This window comes from Siniperca chuatsi, linkage group LG15 (assembly GCF_020085105.1).
Source record: "Siniperca chuatsi isolate FFG_IHB_CAS linkage group LG15, ASM2008510v1, whole genome shotgun sequence".
In the NCBI taxonomy this organism is placed as follows: Eukaryota; Metazoa; Chordata; class Actinopteri; order Centrarchiformes; family Sinipercidae; genus Siniperca; species Siniperca chuatsi.
In genome coordinates, this window is record NC_058056.1 from 6,477,424 (window position 1) to 6,496,643 (window position 19,220).

The 19,220-nt window shown below is 38.7% G+C and overlaps 1 protein-coding gene across 2 annotated transcripts; it reads left to right on the forward strand.

Annotated features, from left to right (window-relative positions):
- The first annotated feature begins 85 nt into the window (after positions 1–85).
- wdr35 (WD repeat domain 35) lies at positions 86–19,141 on the forward strand. Of its 2 annotated transcripts, XM_044165924.1 has the most exons (28): positions 86–512; positions 613–730; positions 1,728–1,799; positions 1,959–2,051; positions 2,144–2,272; positions 2,454–2,587; positions 3,107–3,272; positions 3,375–3,520; positions 4,085–4,210; positions 5,611–5,796; positions 6,092–6,127; positions 6,234–6,294; positions 7,360–7,504; positions 7,964–8,033; positions 8,454–8,507; positions 8,602–8,711; positions 8,880–9,099; positions 9,203–9,283; positions 9,680–9,816; positions 11,400–11,603; positions 11,770–11,916; positions 12,806–12,938; positions 13,098–13,208; positions 13,966–14,130; positions 14,526–14,666; positions 14,896–15,052; positions 17,221–17,461; positions 18,570–19,141. In XM_044165924.1, the coding sequence occupies exons 1-28, from the start codon at positions 489–491 to the stop codon at positions 18,718–18,720; spliced, it is 3,558 nt and encodes a 1,185-aa protein (XP_044021859.1). In that variant the 5' UTR covers positions 86–488; the 3' UTR covers positions 18,721–19,141. The 2 variants fall into 2 exon arrangements, with proteins under 2 accessions (XP_044021859.1, XP_044021860.1); XM_044165925.1 differs by lacking the exon at positions 6,092–6,127.
- Positions 19,142–19,220: the final 79 nt, after the last annotated feature.

Genomic DNA, 19,220 nt, shown 5'->3' on the forward strand with positions numbered 1-19,220 from the left:
AACAGGAGTGATGATTCTTCAAAAGAATGCCAGAGCGCGAACAAGAAAAACTACAATTACCAGAACGACCCCAAACCCAACTCTTCCGGTTTACGGTTACCACGGGAGACCAAGGGAAGCTAAAGCCTACGAGTTCAGGAGTCCTCCAATACAAGCAACGTCGAATTTGAACCGTTTTTTATTTCAATACATTTGTTAACGTTATTCACTATTTCGCTATATTTAACGTTAACCGTCTTCTGTACTAGGTAACTGTCGTGTTAGGCAGGTAACGTTAACTAGCAGAGCTAACGGTTTAGGCCAGCGTTACATTTACCAGATCGAGGCCGCATGATGTAGGTTAGCTAGGTTGAAAAAGTTAGCTCACGTTAGCTGTCTAAGTTTGCTAAATCACGTTAGGTTAGTGTCTTATTATGTTAACTAGTTTAACTACGCGGTAAGCAATTCATTTCGGTTTGAAAGAGGGCTGTAACGTTATCACCACCACCATGTTTATCTACCTCAGTAAGAAGGTTAGTGCCTAACAACCTGTTGTGCTCTACCTAACACGTATTAATACTAAGATATAGAGCGTTGGTTAACAATGTAGCTTTATTTTTCCGTGTTTTCTAGATTGCTATCCCCAACAATATCCATCTAAAATGTGTCTCCTGGAACAAAGATCAAGGCTTCATTGCCTGTGGAGGAGACGATGGTCTCCTCAGAGTGCTCAAGCTTGAAACCCAGACAGGTAAGTTCAGGGGATGGAGCTAACAGCCTGCACAGTCCTGGTCCTTTTTGCATGAAAACGAAAACTTGAATCATTAGAAAGGAAATCTACAAAATATTAAACACAAACAACACATAATGCAGAGTTGTTTGACCTGTGAAGTGGTTTACAGTAACTATGGAATATGCTGGATAAAAATGGAACCCATATCCCACCTAAAATGACTGGAGTACTGTCACTCATGTCACTAGACAAAATCTGAAAATCTTGTTGGGTGGTTAGAGTCCCTTTCTAGTTTCTAAGATTGGTAAGCCTTGATGACATAATAATAATAACACTTAAATTACATAATAGTAATACTAATAACAATTATGATGATAATAATAATAATACATAAATGCAGTCTAGCCCAAGGCCAAAAGGTCAACATGTGTCAAATTTGTTATAAAAAAGTCCACTGTTGATTACCCATATACTGATGTTGGCTGGGCCTGGTTTCAGGTGTTCTGCGTCAGTGACACTGTGTGTCCTTGTTCACATTTAAATATTCTACATATATTTATTTTTTTATTGCCGTTATTCTGCTCTAGGGTAGAATAAAAATGGACAGCTAAATGACATTGCAAAAAATAGTTTTTGGGGTTTTGATTAATAATGTTCCATACATTCAGCTTGGTGAATGTCTTAATCTGTCACAGTCAAAGCCGTTATGTAATAGCCATGTGATTGAGATTTGAGGGTTCTTGAAAGGACACCTCTTACATTATGTAAGACATTTTCTGAAACTTTCATAAGCTTTTTGGCTCTGTTCTGGTGCCTCAGTGTCCAGTCACTGTAAGTACAAATGGTACGTCTGTTGGACAGACCCACTGCTGTTATGTTATCATGTTGTTAAACATACAGAGAAGACCACCAACAATAATGTGCAAGAAACAATAAAAACTCTGTGCAGGTATTTACCTACCTCACTGAGAACTGATCACTGATCTCTTTTACTCTTTTACTGCTTTGTCAACAGATGATGCCAAACTTAAAGGTCTTGCTGCTCCCAGTAATCTGTCAATGAACCAGACTCTAGAGGGACACAGTGGTAAGTTATATTCAGTAGTTGTCAAACCGGTTATCATTATATTATTTTAGTAACAGGCAGCGTCTACAAAATGAAAGTAAATACACAGTCCGGCAGTGCAAGGACGTGAAGCGAGCCATAGGAAATTTATCTGACACTTCATGATAACTACACTTGCAGGCGCAGTACAAGTGGTCACGTGGAACGAACAGTATGAAAAGCTGACAACCAGTGACCAGAATGGACTCATCATTGTATGGATGCTCTACAAAGGTGATTACTGCCATCAAACTAAAAATACAAGTTCTTGTCGTTTCTTGTTATAAATGTGGCTTTTACAGTTGTTTGTCTTTGCCCTTCCAAAGGTGCATGGTACGAGGAGATGATCAACAACCGGAACAAGTCGGTGGTGAGAAGCATGAGTTGGAACGCTGATGGTCAGAAGATCTGCATTGTGTATGAAGATGGAGCAGTCATTGTTGGATCTGTAGATGGTAAAAACAGATTTATAGTGCGACTGCTAAAAATCTAATAAATGGCGATCAATCACGATATTTTTCTAGCCAGATTTAGCATAAAATCACTAAGGCTCCCTTGACAAGGATTGCTTTGTTCCCATACTAAGGGAATGAGTACGAACATGTACAGTAGGATAAATGTCTTTTTTTTTTGTAGGAAACCGGATTTGGGGAAAGGAGCTAAAGGGAAATCAGCTTGCTCATGTGGCATGGTCGCCAGATAGCAAGATCCTCCTCTTCGGCATGGCCAACGGGGAAGTACAGATCTATGACAATCAAGGAAACTTCATAGTGAGTACATAAGCTTAAGTAAAATAGAACTGTCAGTTCATTTTAGTATGTACCCATGTAGAACTACATGGCTTCCTGACTCATAGGATGCAAATATTACGAATAAAAATGCAGGTGCAATGCGGAGTCATGTGTGCAGAAGGAGTGGCAATGCACATTTGGTATTTTCATAGGTGCAGGCTTTCAGTGCACATGGAAAAAGCAGATTTAGGAAGAATCTATTATCATACATTATCAAAGAGCATATTGTGGGGCAAAACATTAGTCTCTTTAAAGCTTTAAATGGTGGGATATTAAATTGTTGATGATAAAATATTAATAAGATGAGAAATAATTGTGTTAAGTTTTGTAAAGGCCCTTGTAGTAGGACTTGAAAATTTCTGACTTTGGCAACCCAAACTGACTTTGATTCTCCCTTTCTCCCTCTCTTTCAAGCACATCAGATCCTATCATATGCTTGCTTTTACTGATTACATATTAGCATATGTTGACTTTTTTATGATCTATGGTATGTTTCAGATGAAAATGACCATCAGCTGTCTCAACAATGCAACTGGAGCTGTCAGTATTGCAGGTATCCACTGGTACGCAGGAACTGGTGGTTACGTTGAACCAGACTGTCCATGTCTTGCTATCTGTTTTGACAATGGAAGATGCCAGATCATGCGCTACGAGAATGATGAAAGTAAGAAATTAAAAACCTTCAAAGACTGCAGTATATTCTCCAGGTTACACTTCAATGAAATGTTTACCATTGGTGATGAACTATGCTGCTGCCCTTCTTCAGATCCAGTGTGTATTGACACTCTGATGAATGTGGTCAGTATCCAATGGAATCATTGTGGCAGTGTTCTGGCTGTGGCGGGTTCTCTCAGAGCCTCAAATGTGGAGAAAGAATTCAATGTCGTGCAGTTCTACACACCATTTGGAGAGGTGAGGGTGAAGATTTTGTTCCCTTACACAGAGTTATATACATCATCACATCATATATGGGACCAAACAGAAGAATTGACATAGAATGGACTGAATTGATACAGAATACAATGTCTTTTGTTGCTCCTTGCAATGCCAGTTTCTCTCTTGGTAAATGGATTCATTATTATTTACAAGGTTTTTGCCGCTCATTTACCTATTCACGCAAATACTCACACCGATGGCAGCGCTCTACCACGCAAGGTGCTGGCCAACCATTGGGAGCAATTTGGTGTTCAGTGTCTTGACATGTGGACAGGAGGAGGTGGTGAGGTGGTAATGTTTCGCCATCCTACATTGTTGGGTGGTTGAAAATGCAAGTAGGCTGGGAATTGAGCTCTAAAAGCCAGAAATCTCTGCACCTGGCAAAATAGTTCTCTGTTTTGCCATTGATATTGATAAAAAAAAAGACATCTATCATCTCTCGCTCACCCATACCCCCTACTAACCCCAATGGGGAAATAAAAATGCTTTGAGACTGGAAGATTTTTTTTTCTCTTAAAATGTTTTTTTGTGTTTAAACAGCATCTGAGAACTCTAAAAGTTCCTGGGAAGCAGATGACAGGAGTTGCCTGGGAGGGAGGAGGGCTGCGCATTGGCCTGGCTGTGGACTCCTACATCTACTTCGCTAACATAAGACCAGACTACAAGGTAAATGCCAACACTTATGTGTGACTTTTAATTAAAGTTTTTGGGAGAGAAATAATTCTTGAAGACACTCGTAGACAGAGAATACCTATACTTAATCTGGCATGAGTGTGTTTAAAATGCTGGCCAGTTGCAAACTCAGGGTATTCATCAGGTCAGAGATATAGAAAACAGATTAAGTAAAACCTGGTTTTATATAGTGATGGTGGTCACAAATCCAAATAAACAATATGTCACATTAATATTAATTAGTCCCATACGTCTTTAAATCAATAGAATGTTTAGATTATATTGGGGCATTATTTTCATGTTCCATTCATTTTTAAGTGTCTAAAGGTTCTTTTGATCATTGATTTTCTCTTTTACATGGAAGGTGTGTGTCATAAAATACATACTAGACATTTTTTTTGTATTTTTCTGAGTGTTATAAAGCAGCTGACTACGCTCTGAGGACCTGGTCTACTGCAAAGACAACACCTTGCTTGTAGGATCTGTCCAAGAAATATTGGGCCATATGTTTCAGTCTATTGTCACATGTTGAAACTGATCATGTGGTGTATTCCTTTTTTAAATAAAGAGGGTGAAATTAGTCATAGTTGAGTAATAATATGTGGTCAATTGCCTTACAAAGTAGTATGAAGATTATTTTCCTCTACTCTATATATTGTCTAAAATTTAACATTGATAATCTCACACCATGGTTCCAAATGTTCAAAATGCAGTGAAACATATATAATGTATCTCCACTGTAATAAGAATTCTGGTGATCCATTTTCTAAATCTGATCAAATTTGTTTTCTCTCCTGTTTTTTTTTTTGGTCAGGATCATTTTGTTGTTGATCAAGTGCATTCATAAAATCATTCATGTTTTCTTCCAGGTGAGTATACATTTCTCCATGCACTCTAAACACAAGGTACATTGTTAGAAATGTATGTAACATTTCTGTCATGTCTTTCTTTTGGCTAGAAATGTATTTTCGGCGCTTCACCTGGAAGAAAACATGAATGCTTTTAGTCCTATTTAGAACATGGGGTAGTGGTGCACTTCAGCCTCTTTGTGGCCAAAATGAGTATTACAACAACAAACACTTCAACAACAAAATGATCCTGACAAAAACAAAAACAAGAAAGAAAACAATTTAGGTCAGATTTAGAAAATGGATCACCAGAATAATTTTTTTTTCACTTGCCTCTCAGGGCTTCCATACCACTGTCTGAAAAATATTTTCTTTGAACCTACAGTAAAACTTACTACTTGGAAGAAGTAGCTACTGCACTACACCGCCAAGTTATTCTGACAAAGGGGTTGTTTGAAGGAACATGTCTTTTATTTGATCATATTTCTTCCCAGAGTTTAGAAACCCTACACAAAATCTCACCAGCTCTTTTATGTCCCTTAACAGTGGGGCTACTGTTGCAGCACAGTGGTGTACGCCTACACAAAGCCAGAGCGGCAAGAGTACTGTGTGGTATTCTGGGACACCAAAAACAACGAGAAGTTTATCAAATATGTCAAGAGCTTGATGTCCATCACTACCTCAGGGGACTTCTGCATCCTAGCCAGCAAGGCAGATGACACCCAGCCTCAGGTACTAACACCTCCGGATTCTATGTACAAACATGGCAACAGTGAGAGGAACGCAAAAAAACCACAGGATTTGTAATGATCTATAAAACATTGCAGGTTCATTTCATATGCTAGTTACATGCTGTATGATTCAGACAAGCTTATCCATTGCTTTTGACAGTTAAATTCTAGCTCTTCCATACAATGGAGAAGATACAGTATATACAGTAGAAGATACAGAGTGAGCTGAAATAGTAAGGATCACAAATGTTTCTCTGCTGTCTTGCCTCCTGTTTTTCTAATTCATTGCCACACAGGAGGATGCTGAGTTAGAGTCTGGGAGTCATGCAAGGGTAATGTACAAATTAAAACCACACACTCAAAATGAGGACTATTTGTTTTGATAAAGAATCATAAATTGACCTGTTGAATAAGTTTGTACTACTGTGTGTTTTTCAGTATGTCCTGATTCTGTGCAACTCCATTGGGACTCCACTGGACTCGAAATACATTGACATTGGTGAGTTCATACAGTAAAGAGAGAAATATTAATCTTGTGATGCCACTTCATTTCAATTTTCTAGTCAACACACCCATAAAGTGAATTTTCTCACATTATACCATCTACTAAACAAGCTATGTGCACTGCAAGCTTGCATACAGTGGGCATACAGAAGTAATGAACTTGGTAATAATCTTCTTGTGGCACAGCAGTGGGTTGATCAGAGTCCCAATTTTCCATCAGGTTGGTGTATTTCTTCAAGCCAATGCGAGAGATCACACCCTGTGTATAGAGAAATGGTGGCTGGCATTCTGCCACCTGCCACCCACAGTTACATCTTTCATGGGCCCACAGCATCCTATAGCAAATAGACAGTGTGCACTGGGCGTCTTTATCTCACAAATAATCAGCATTCTGTCTCTGCTTGACATGGCCAAGACAGTTCCAAGTCTGCAGATTTGAAAGGCTCAGTGGTCTGAATGGGTTTCAGATACCCCACCTTGGTAAATAATAAGAGAGTGAGTTCAAGTATGCGCCTTTTGGAGGTGTCTCCTCTTGTGGCCTCATGATGGCTTTTTTTTTTTGCCAGTCTAGTCAAAGTGTATCTATTTGAGAACACACTGTATTATTTTCTTGTATTTATCCACAAAGAAAATATGCACAGAATTGTTCCTAGTTCAAAGTTAAAAAATAAAAAGATTTACAAACATTAATTTGCCAGGTTTTTCACTGTAGTTTAGTAAAGTTCACTGTAAGAGAACGAATTGTATTTTATGCAACTTTTCACCACCCAAATAAAATGTGAATACCTAATTACTATTTATGTATATGTACTGAAACTGTATGGTGTGAGATCAACAAAAACAAACATAAAACCTTAAAATCCTCTTTGTTGGTGACATTGGAAACACAGTCCCCTGCATTTGAAATTTGATGCCAGAAGCTGGGCACACACATGATCTGCCAAATGACATAAATAAGAAGTGGATACAATTGATGGAGTTGGTCCAAAATGACTCAAAATGATATACACTCTACACTGATCTTCATCTTTGTAATTAAGTCACTTGTCTACTTGGACAGATCCACTGTTTGTCACCATGACCAAGACACATGTGATCGCTGCATCCAAAGAGGCTTTCTACCTGTGGCAGTACAGAGTGGCGAAGAAATTAACGGCCCTGGAGATCAACCAAGTGACCAGAACTAAGAAGGAGGGAAGAGAGAGGTGAGTTTTTAATTTTTTTCAGAAGTTGGCACAACCTTTACAGGGACAATGGAGCCGTATCTAAACTCGATGCCATAAGGACTGTATTTAACAAAGCCAGGCAGTGGATGGGGACAAAATAGAATTCCTGCGTCAGAACTTACAGTACACATCAAGCAGATCATGGAAAGTTACACAAGTAACCACAAGGCTAGCTTCTGTGAGTCAGTGGATGAAATGTTGGGTTTACTGGCTCACTGTTTCACTGTAGGGTGTTGGTACTGACAGTGCCATGAAAAGGATTCATTCATCTGAATCAAATGCCACTGAGGTTCCAGACAGGCTAGGCATGACCTAATGTTCTGCCAGGGCCATCCTAGCAGCCGGAACACAGTTCACCTCAGTGGAAAGGACAACTGTTTGTCTGTCTGGCTGTCTCTCTTGCTCTTTCTCATTTGTTCTCTCTTCCTGCCTTCCTAGGGTCTATCACATTGACAGCAATCCATCAGCAGCCAATGACAGTGGTCCAGATTTTGCAAAAGCCTTCACAGTAAGACACATTTCTGCCTCTCTAGCTGCACAGGTTTCGTAACATCCAGGTCGAAGCACAAAATCTAAAATTTACTCAGACCCTTCTGAGCCATTTAGCACAGTATACTGTGAAACAAGATGTTTCCTTTGAATTTTATCTCACCATCTATGTGAAGCCCTTTTTTTGTCTTATTTCATAAAACCAAACTTCACAGGGTTCAATTCACTGGAAATGTTAAAGTTTCTGTATAAAATTGATTAACTAAACAAACATATAAACTACTGCTGATAGTGATAATAATAATAATAATAATAATAATAATAATAATAATAATAACAATAATAATAATAAAATCAATGAGAATAAAGTAATTTCTTACAACAGATAAATTGTATATATTATCATGGTTCGTGTGTGTTTGTTTCTGTTCTGTTTCAGGCAACTCGAGATCCCATCTGTTGTATTACAGCAACAGATAAGACCCTGATTGTGGTATGTACATCTCTGTTTTAACTAAAACAATTTGAGTCATGCAATAAAATGAAAAGTAGAAATAAAGTAAAACATTGGGTGTATGTGCTTACAGGGCCGTGAGTCTGGCACCATCCATAGATACACCCTCCCAAATGTTGTTCTCATCCAGAAACACAATTTGAACAACAGAGCCTACTATCTGTCCTTGAACTGCAACTCCAGGCAAGCTTTGATTGCTGTTACGTAGATTAAACTCGTCGCTGTCCAGATATTTATTAACCAGCTCAAACACAGTTTGTCAATTGTGAAAGCTTTTTAATAATAAAAATAAATAAATTAGGTTCACATTTGCAGAACTGCCACATAAAATGTAACTATTATTTTCTTTAGTCGTCTGGCCATAATCGACATTGCAGGCGTGCTGACTTTGTTGGACCTGGAAGTTCGGGCCTCCACAGATGACAGCACAGGAAACCAGGCATCTGCAGGAGATCCATCCAAGTTTGAGCGCAAGGATGTTTGGGACATGAAGTGGGCGAAAGACAATCCTGATCTTTTTGCCATGATGGAGAAGACCAGGATGTATGTCTTCAGGAACCTAGACCCAGAGGTGAGTGCTCAGGTGTTTGTGTGATGGTCTGCTGCATTGTCTTGTTGTCACTAAATAGACATTTAGCAACTGTTGCAGTAATGTATTGCATCTTAAAAAACAGGAACCAATCCAAACATCTGGATACATTTGCAACTTTGAAGACCTGGAAATCAAATCTGTCCTGCTTGATGAAATCATGAAGGTAAAGCTTTGGTCAAAAATGAAAGTTGCATGTGAGATGCCTTGAGTCCCAACACAATCATGTTGATATCTAAAACATAACCACTTATGCTAATACCAAGATACTTACTTTCTCATAGTTTCAATTGAAAGTTTTATTTTGCATCTTAAATATCCTAAAACAGATGGATTTACGATAGTTTGGAATTGCTGACTTGTCTTGGTGTTACATATCTCCTGACTAACGTGGTAACAGCTAATTGCAAATTGCTAAAAATTCATCCCTTTGCAGTGTTAACAGGCACGAAGAGAGGCTTTTCTCATAACTAGAACTTTGTCGTTCCTTGAAAGTTCTCAAAGGTGCAGTTTGTATTTGTTGACTTAATTAAACACTGAGTTATGGGATGTTGCTCAACAGGATCCAGAGAGGCCTAACAAAGACAACCTCATCAACTTTGAAATCCGCTCCCTGAGAGACAGTCGTGCATTGATTGAAAAAGTGGGGATTGAAGATGCCTCACAGTTCATTAAAGACAATCCTCACCCAAGACTCTGGTAAATGCAAATTTTGATCTTTACATTTGATTCAGCATAAAACTTTAAGTTTAAGGGCCCTATTTTAATCGTGCAAGCGCAACGACAAAGTTGTGGGTCTTGGCTGCACAGACTGTGCGGGTGTCTCCAAGCATGCCTGCTATTTTGGTTCATGTATGTGCAGCAGTGCAAAGAGCAAAAGGGCTGGCTGAAGGTGAATATAGATCAGAGGGTCGGGTGATTAATAAATGCACTCTCAGCCACATCAGTGGTCTCATCGCTCTGAAACAGATGTGCCAGTCACATCATGAGGCAGGACGTCAAAAGCTCAGCAAATGAAGGATCAGCCTCATATTGTTGTCTGGATGGTGCAGATTAAACAAACTGAAACAGAAGGTTTTCATAAAGTATAAAGCAGCTGTGGATAACTGATACTGGAAGAATCACTCATATTAATTTATAGATAAATGCAGACTGCGTTATCGATGTTTGTGATTTAACCGCATTAAACATTATTTGTTGATGCAGATTTAAACGCATCTGCTTGTTGGGGGGGGGGGTTAATCAAATTTGTTTATTGACATTATTGAGTTATTGCTGTGCATTTGCTCCAAGTATTTAGTTTGCTCTTGTTGTTAAAATCACCAAAGTGGCAGCAGAGTGATGCTGTGCCAGAAACAGACATGGTTCTGAGACGTCTATTCTCTGTGCAAAGTTCCTATTTCCACCAAAATACCAACAACTCACTTTGCGTTTCCTCATTTGAATGAACCTTATGTAGCCAAACCATGGTGGCCCTCACTGCCCATGCAAACTACCCATTTCTTTTTCTGTTGGTGTTTTGTTGCTGGTTGACACAAAAACATCACCTCCTTTGCAACCTTTCCATTTAATCAACAAATGTAAAAGCTTTCACGAACATATAGCTTGAATCACTTCATTTTTATGTAGTGATACAAAGCAGCAAAATCAATTCTCAAAAGCTATTTCTAAATTGTCTGTGTTGGACAGAAAGGGAAAAAAGACATTTGAATTTTGTTGTCAGCTCAGGTTAGCACTAATGTATGGCTGCTGTCACTACCATTTTTCATCTGAACATACTGTATACTCTATGCTGGTGTGGGAGGATGATAGCAGAGTAAAAGAGATTTATGGTAAGTCTTTTGAAGCAGCAGTGTGATTGCTATAGCTTATGTGTGTTCTCTGGCTGGTGTGTCAATTTTTGCAGCATCCCTCAAAATCTGGCAACATCAAACAATGGCCCTTCTTATTCTAGGAGTCAGTTCCAGTCTGTGACCTAAGGATAATCTTTGCACTCATCTCATAGAGTTATAAAGTCATAGAATCATTGAGCTTGACACAGATGGCTTGATTGCAGACAATTATTTGGTAAAGACCACTTACATATTGATTTACTGTTAAAAGTAACAGTCTTAGTCATGGATTGGTGAGTGACTTCATACAACTTAATAGCTCCATTCCAGTTTAAATCTAAATTGATCATATTAGAGTGGGTATAAGGATTTATGCATACACATCATGCCATGCAGGCCTACTGGTGATAGTAGCTAACCCCCCCCCCCTCTCCGTTATGAACCTGTCAGGCGTCTGCTGGCTGAGGCAGCCCTCCAGAAACTGGATCTGAAGACGGCTGAACAGGCCTTTGTCCGTTGCAAAGACTACCAGGGCATTGAGTTCGTCAAGCGCCTGGGCAACCTGCAGAGCGAGCCCATGAAACAGGCGGAGGTGGCAGCTTACTTCAGCAGCTTTGAGGAAGCTGAGCGGATGTACCTGGATATGGATCGCAGGTACATTTAGTCGGATTTGTTGGGGCTTATTTGATGACATTTGACATCAAAACTTCCACTAATTGATTCAGTTCTTTTGTTCAGTTTTGTCATTTTCAATGCCAGTGTTACCTAATGCCAGCAGTTCTTTAGGCATGATGGCTAGTGGGTGTTTTATTTCTTGTAGGGACCTTGCCATCAGCCTTAGGATCAAGCTGGGAGACTGGTTCAGGGTCCTCCAGCTGCTCAAAACTGGCTCTGGGGACTGTGATGATACTTTGCTGGAACAGGCGTACAATGCAATTGGAGACTACTTTGCTGACAGACAGAAGTGGTATTGGAAATTTTGTTTACCCTTTCTTTCTCTGGTCGTTCAGTGTATTTAGTACAGAAACGATGTATACCTGTGTGAGTTTATTTGTAATATGCTATACAGTATATTTGTTTTGGGAAAATCAATCACAAGACTGTCATTAGTACCATGTAGTATATTTAGTATATCCCAAGCATCAAAAAATGCAGATAATATGCTATTAGTCTCTAAGTTGTATGGTATTATTTTTAAAAGATAGGTGAACATTCTGTCAACTCTGTCTTGCTCCCATGTACATTGGTCACTATAATCATTCCTCCTGTTCATACTAGCTGTGAAGCGATCCCTTCCTAACATGATTCCAGTGTAAGCGATGGAGGACAAAATCCACAGTCCTCATTCTGTGGAAAAATGCATGATGTTCAGCTGAAGCTAATGTGAGGCTTCAGCAGTCTGAGTTAGCAAATTCAAGTCTTCCAAAGTTACAGCCATTTGAGCGCACAATTCCTTCTCTCTTTTTCCATGTGTTTCTTTACTGAGCCGTATGGGCGGAACAGTAACAAAAACAGTGTTTTTTGTACTAAAAAGACTGTAACTTTATAAGATACCCACTTGATTTAAGTAACTGCAAATGCTGAAGCCTCATGTTAGCTTCAGCTAAACTTTAGAATGCATTTTTGCACAGAACGAGGACAGTGGTTTTTGTCCCCCATCACTTACATTGGAATAGCACTAGGAGGGGCCAGTATGGATAGTAGGAATTATTACAGTGACCAATAACTCTTTCAGTGTACTTATGGGCGTGTAAGTATTGTTCGAAGACAGTTTGAAAAAATGTGAACCTATGCTTTAAGATCAAAGGAAACACTGCCTCACTATAGATTTTGATATAAATCCTTTCTGTTTCAAGGGTCAATGCAGTGCAATACTACCTTCAGGGTCGTAACCAGGAGAGGCTGGCAGAATGCTACTACATGTTAGAGGACTATGATGGCCTTGAAAGGCTGACCACTGTGCTGCCAGAGAATCATAAACTTTTACCGGTGAGCCAAATGTTCAGGTTTGACTAAAAATAACTCTCTGATATTCTCTTTGGGTTTATGTAGAAGTTTCAGACGTTAATGACTCTGAATCTGTACCTTTTAAATAAAACCGACTCTGCAGTATCTCCTACATTTCCATTCTCAATCTCTATGTTGCAGGAGATTGGACAGATGTTTGCCACTGTGGGCATGTGTGAACAGGCTGTGAACGCCTACCTTAAGTGCAACCAGCCCAAAGCTGCTGTTGACACCTGTGTCCATCTGAACCAGGTGAGAGACAGACAGAAAACCTGTGGCGCCAGAGTTTCTGAGTGACGTTATGAAGACATACAGATTAAACACACACTTCGACAGCTTTGGACCACAGCAGTCACTGCGCCACCTGCTGTCCTCCCACTCGCATCCTCTTCCTGAGTGATATTTAGCCCTACAGTGTGAATGCTGCTTTCAAACTATGCTCTTCCTAAGTACATTTGTTTAACTGTTTTTTTTTTTTTTTTCAAGTTTGGACTCAGAGAGAGAACAAACTTTCTTTACATCAGTAACGTCAGCTGCAGCTGTTTAGCCACAGCTGGCTTTAATTTAAAGGACTTTGTGCTGTAATTGACCATGTGTTAATCCAAAAGGAGAAGTCGTTAGCGGCCCAGACTTCCTCCCTTCTCTGCAGTTTCTCCTGCTGCGTTAATACTGTGTTTTTGACAATGAAACGAACAGGCTGTCAGTTTAAATGTTTCCTCTTAACCTTCCTGTTGGCTCATCCCCGGAATTTAAAAAAGAAAACAGTGGTTTCTCATGTTATCTAACTGTTGTGCCCTGACTGTAAGTGGGATATGCAGCTATGGGTCATTGTCAGTAGTGTTTGAGTACTACACACAAGCTAAATTCTTGTAAATGTTGCATTCATAGCACTGACTTTTATGATCATTATTTCAGATTCATTTGACAATTACCATATTGGAAAAGCTAGAGGAAAAAAGTAATGATGTTGTCATTTTGGTTTTGAATGAATGTTGTCATTTTCTTACAGTGGAACAAAGCAGTGGAACTCGCCAGGACCCACAACATGAAGGAGATTAAATCTCTTCTTTCCAAATATGCTTCACATCTGCTTGAGAAGAACAAAACTTTAGAGGCAGTGGAACTGTATCGGAAAGCCCACCATTTTCTTGATGCAGCCAAACTTATGTTTAAGGTAGGCTTATGTTTTCATGCTCACTACTTTTGAGTGAGCTTCATGAAAATAAAAACCTTACGTTTTATGTGGCTTCTACATTCAGATAGAGGTCTGTTCCATAATAATAAAACTAGAATTTGAGCTGAGCTAAAATTAAATTATTTTCAGCTTCCATCAGCACCCTTAGAAGAGTATTTTTAACAGTCAATAATTTGAATAAAGTTGAATAACACCTGGGACCTTCTCATTACAGGCAAATTTGTTTATGTTCAAAAGGATACTAGGCAATTTGATAACTGAGAGAAAGGTTATTCTTTACCAAATATATTTATATATACTATTCTGATATGTAGCTAAATAATTGCTGAAATGTTTGTGGGCACATACCATGGAATCTGTGGCTACTGTTACAGATAGCAGACGAGGAGGCGGAGAAAAGGACCCGACCACTGCGGGTGAAGAAGCTCTATGTGCTGGCAGCACGTCTTGTTGAAAATTACCACGAGCAGGTGAAGACGTCACAGCAGAGCAAAGCCAAAGGGAAGAAGTCGGAGGTAATATATTACAGTATACATTATACATATACAGTATATACTATGGATATATTATTCTTTAATAAAAGCTTTTACATATTTAAGGCCTATTCTAGAGCTGGATAAAGTCATCATTGTATTCTAAATGTATAGATAGGTATCATATACTGTTCTCTATATCATTTACTGGTGTACAGTGTACTGTACAGTATACAGTATAGTGTGTTTATCCTTCATTTGCTGTAATTAGGCAACATTTGCACTTGCTGGGCTGCTTGAGGAAGATGCGACCTCTTCAGACAATCGTATTGTGGACAATGCCTGGCGTGGAGCGGAGGCGTATCACTTCTTTCTGCTTGCTCAGAGGCAGCTATATGAAGGCTACATGGAGAGCGCAATGCGCACAGGTAACAAATCACACAGGGGACATGACCATATACTGTAAGGTAATAATTAATATCCAGCATTCTCTAAACCCTACTCAAAGACAGGAGTTGAGTTCATGAACTATTATTTAGTTTAATAATCATAAATTATAGTATTGCCCAGGTTGTCTCGCCACACGATTTCGAGGTAGACATTATTCTGATATGTGTGCATTATCAAATTATATTAGATACCTTAGTGTAATTTGTGTAAATAAGTAGAACAGTACTTAGCCATTAGATCAATATCCTTACTATGGATTTTGTCACTGCTCTCACTGTCTTTTCAGTTAAAGCAATACTGCACATGGCACAGTACAATGCTTCACTTGAAAAACTATGCTTCCTTTGTGGTCATCTGACCAAAGTCTCGTAACTGTTCCACGAATCTAAACGGACGGAGCTTTTTCAGCTTACCATATCAAATCAAAATGATCTGTTAATAGTATTAAATCTCATTTAAATCCCACTTGCATAACTTAGCTTTCGTGTCTTAATGTTTACTTATTGCCTGCACTATTTATTGAGCCTAATTAATTAGGAGAGAATTAGATGTTGCCCAAAGTGGCTCAAAAACATCAAATAAGACCATAAATTTAATCGAAAATCACCTCCATTTCTGAGACACTAAAATCATGTTCCTGGTCACTTGTGTTGATCTTTAAAAAGCTTGACATAGAGCTGAACCGGGTAGCTGGCTGCATTTTACATACTGTAGGAAGTGTTTTGACTGACATGAAGATGTGTACATAATGAACGTATTTCTACCAGCCCATGCAAAACATGGCCTACGCAATACTGGGTTCGTCTTGCATGCATATTTTTGTCATGGTTTACACTGAATGCAAACCATTCAGCTTAAACATGGAGGGGAATTACCCCAGAAAAAACATTCATATGCTGTCAAACTATTGTTTGTTTTTTTTTGCCTTAGACAGTCTTGGGACTTCAAGTCAAGTTAGTTTTTTTATTTATTTGAATTTTATTTTATAGGGACGATGCAATTTAACATAGTTCCAATCAGAACATGAAACTGATGTGCTGCACAGAGAGTTTATAGCTATTGCTATTTTCTTTTACATGTACAGTGTAATTGTCCAAGGAACGCTTTACATTTTCAATGAAATAACAATTATCTGTTTCTGTGGAATATTTTGGTCTAAAACCAAATTGTTGAAGGAGTTGATTGGTCTCTAGGTGGTCAATGAGATGTGCTGCCACAGCCTTCTAAAGTACCTTTGACAGGACAGGAAGAACAGAAATAGGGCAATAGTTGCATATCAGATCACTGTCCCCTGCTTTGAAGACTGGTGCAATGACTGCCTTTTTCCAGTTTTTTGGGAATTTGCTGGTCCTAATTGATAAATTGATGAGTCACAGGTCTTATCACTTAAGAGCTATATTTCTTAATGAAACAGTTATCCAAATTATAAATGTCTTTTGCCTTAGAATTTGATCATTTCTAAATAGCTTCTTGCAATTTTTGCTTCATTGACCTCTTGAATATGAAAAGAATCTGGTGATTCTATAGCTACTGTATTATTAGTTTCAGTTGGAGAATCTAAATCTTCTGTCAATTCTTCTATTGATTGTATAAAGGGCGTGTTAAATTCATGTGCCATGGTGGCATTATCTGTGATGGCCGTACCATTTATTTTCAGTTCCTTAAGTCCTTTTTGATGATTTGTTGGTTAAAGTGTTTCCAAAGGGATATATTGTGGCCTTTGGTGTTTCCTATAAGTTGTGTATTATATGAGGCTTTGGCTTTGAGTAATTCCAGGACGACTTTATTTCTTAGACATTTGTAGATCAGATGATCAGTATTGAGCTTAGAAGATAATGATGTTTTCAAAGCCAGATCTTGTTTTTTCATAAGTTTCCGTATTTCATTATTTAGCCATGGTAAAGTTGCCTTCTTTTGTTTACATTTCATGTTTTATGTATATTTTGCTGTTAATTTCACTAGAGCAGTAGTCATGGAGTTACAACACACATCCAAGTCATCTATTTCTATGAGCTGATCCCAATTAATATCCCACAGTCACGTTCAAATGGCACAATTTTTGACTTAGAGATGGAATTTCCTATAATAGATACAACCAAACAGAGCGGAAGTCTAACTCTTCACTGTCTCTCTCCGTTTTTTAAAGCCCTTCACCTGCGTGAGTATGAGGACATCATCCCAGCGGTGGAGATCTACTCTCTGCTCGCCATTTGCTCCGCAGCGAACCGGGCCTTTGGCACATGCTCACAGGCCTTCATCAAGCTGGAGTCCTTAGAGAGTCTGAACCCTGAACAGCGGCAGCTTTACGAGGATCTGGCGCTGGAGATCTTCACCAAGCACACCCCAAAGGACAGCCGCACGATGGAGCTGGGCAGATCATCAGACGGGTGAGGGCGCCAGTGAGTGCAGATCAACCTCTGCCTCCAAACACTGATGGGAGACTAGTTTCCTAAACTGTATGGCTGTAAAATCATATTATCATATTATTTAAAAGTGTTTGAAGGAAATGTTTTGGGTAACTTTTTTCTTCTTACACATATTTGGACAAATTCATGCATGCTGTTTTTATGTCATTAAGTTCCACGCTGAGGTTACTGATTACCGTGGAAAAACAGAGACATATTAAAGACATGATGAGTTTGTCTGAATCTACACTGAGAGGAACAACACTAATTGCTTTAACAATTTATTAGAGGAGTGTTTTTAAATTATTAGTATTAAAATATGAACCAGTAGTATGAGTGGCCAGAGCAGGACAGTGTTTCAGGGAGTTGCAGTAAACAACAGCCTCCATTATTCTTTATTTGTGTTTTTCCCCTATAGACTCAACACCATATAATACTGTACATGGTCTGTAAAGGATTCTTGTTCTTTGGCTTATTGTAAACACTGGCCTTTTCAACTTATTATAACTACAAATAGCTTTCTGCTCCATCTCCGGGCAAAGGACAAAAACTAGTCATGACTCAAGCCCAAATGCACTTAATTAAAGCAAAATTTAAAGTTAGCTATAGTCATTAACCATTGTTAAAACAGAAGTGGAGAAATATATTTTTCTCATTAACCTTAAAGTGGATATTGAGATGATTTGTATACAGTGACACAACAGTTTGGGGAAACTGAGGAGGATGAAGTGGATTACAGAGCCAGTTCCTGTGGGCGAAAGAAGCAGCATCGGTGTCTTTATTACGGTCACTGTCCAAAAGACAATGCTGAATAGGGAAAAATGCTAATGTTAGCTCTGGTGCTCTATTCTAACGCTAGCACTGTGTTGAGTGCCACACCCAGTTGTAGGTAGTAGACAATAAACAGTTAGCATAGAGCTATATAGACAGGGACCAGGGACATGTGGTGTATGCTTTCATCACTAAAAGGGAAATTTGACCAGTAGGCCGCTCTCTAAAAACTCTTTGTCTTCCTTTAACCCTTTACTAAGTTTTCTGTGGCCTTACTACATCACAATATTCCCAACTAATTCTATTTTTTCCATTTTAGGACGGAAGGAAAATTACCCACATGCATCGTGACAGGTCTGCCGATCCAGGAGTACCAGTTCTGGATGTGCAGTGTGTGTAAACACTGCGCTGTAGAGCAGGAGATCGGCAAATATAACTGCTGCCCGCTGTGTCACAGTCCTGTAGCATGAAGGTCAATCCCATAAGGATAAGGATTCATTTTTTGGAGGAAAAAGCACATTTCAAAGCATTGAAATGTACTTTAGCCTTTGTTTGTGGAACACATGAACTGAAATTATTTACTTGTGGAAATAGCTGCACTTTGTTTCAACTTAATGCTTAACAACGATGAGATTAATACTCAAATAAGCAGCTTTGATGATGCTAACAGAACAAGCACCTATACTGAAACTGTCTAATGTGATGTCAGCAGTCAAAACATATCAATATGTTCAACGAGCTTCAATTTAAATGTCTTTAATAACTTAGTTAAATGTATTTCTTTTACCTTAAATGTTGTAAAATACATGAATGAATATAACTGCTTTGTTAACTATTTTTATATGGAAGTAAACAGTGAATAAACTGTCACATTAATACAACAATTTAAAATGTATTTTGATTGGATTTCATTTTACTGACCTTTTAATGTCATGCTTCGTTCTTGAGCACTGTACATAATGTGGAAAGT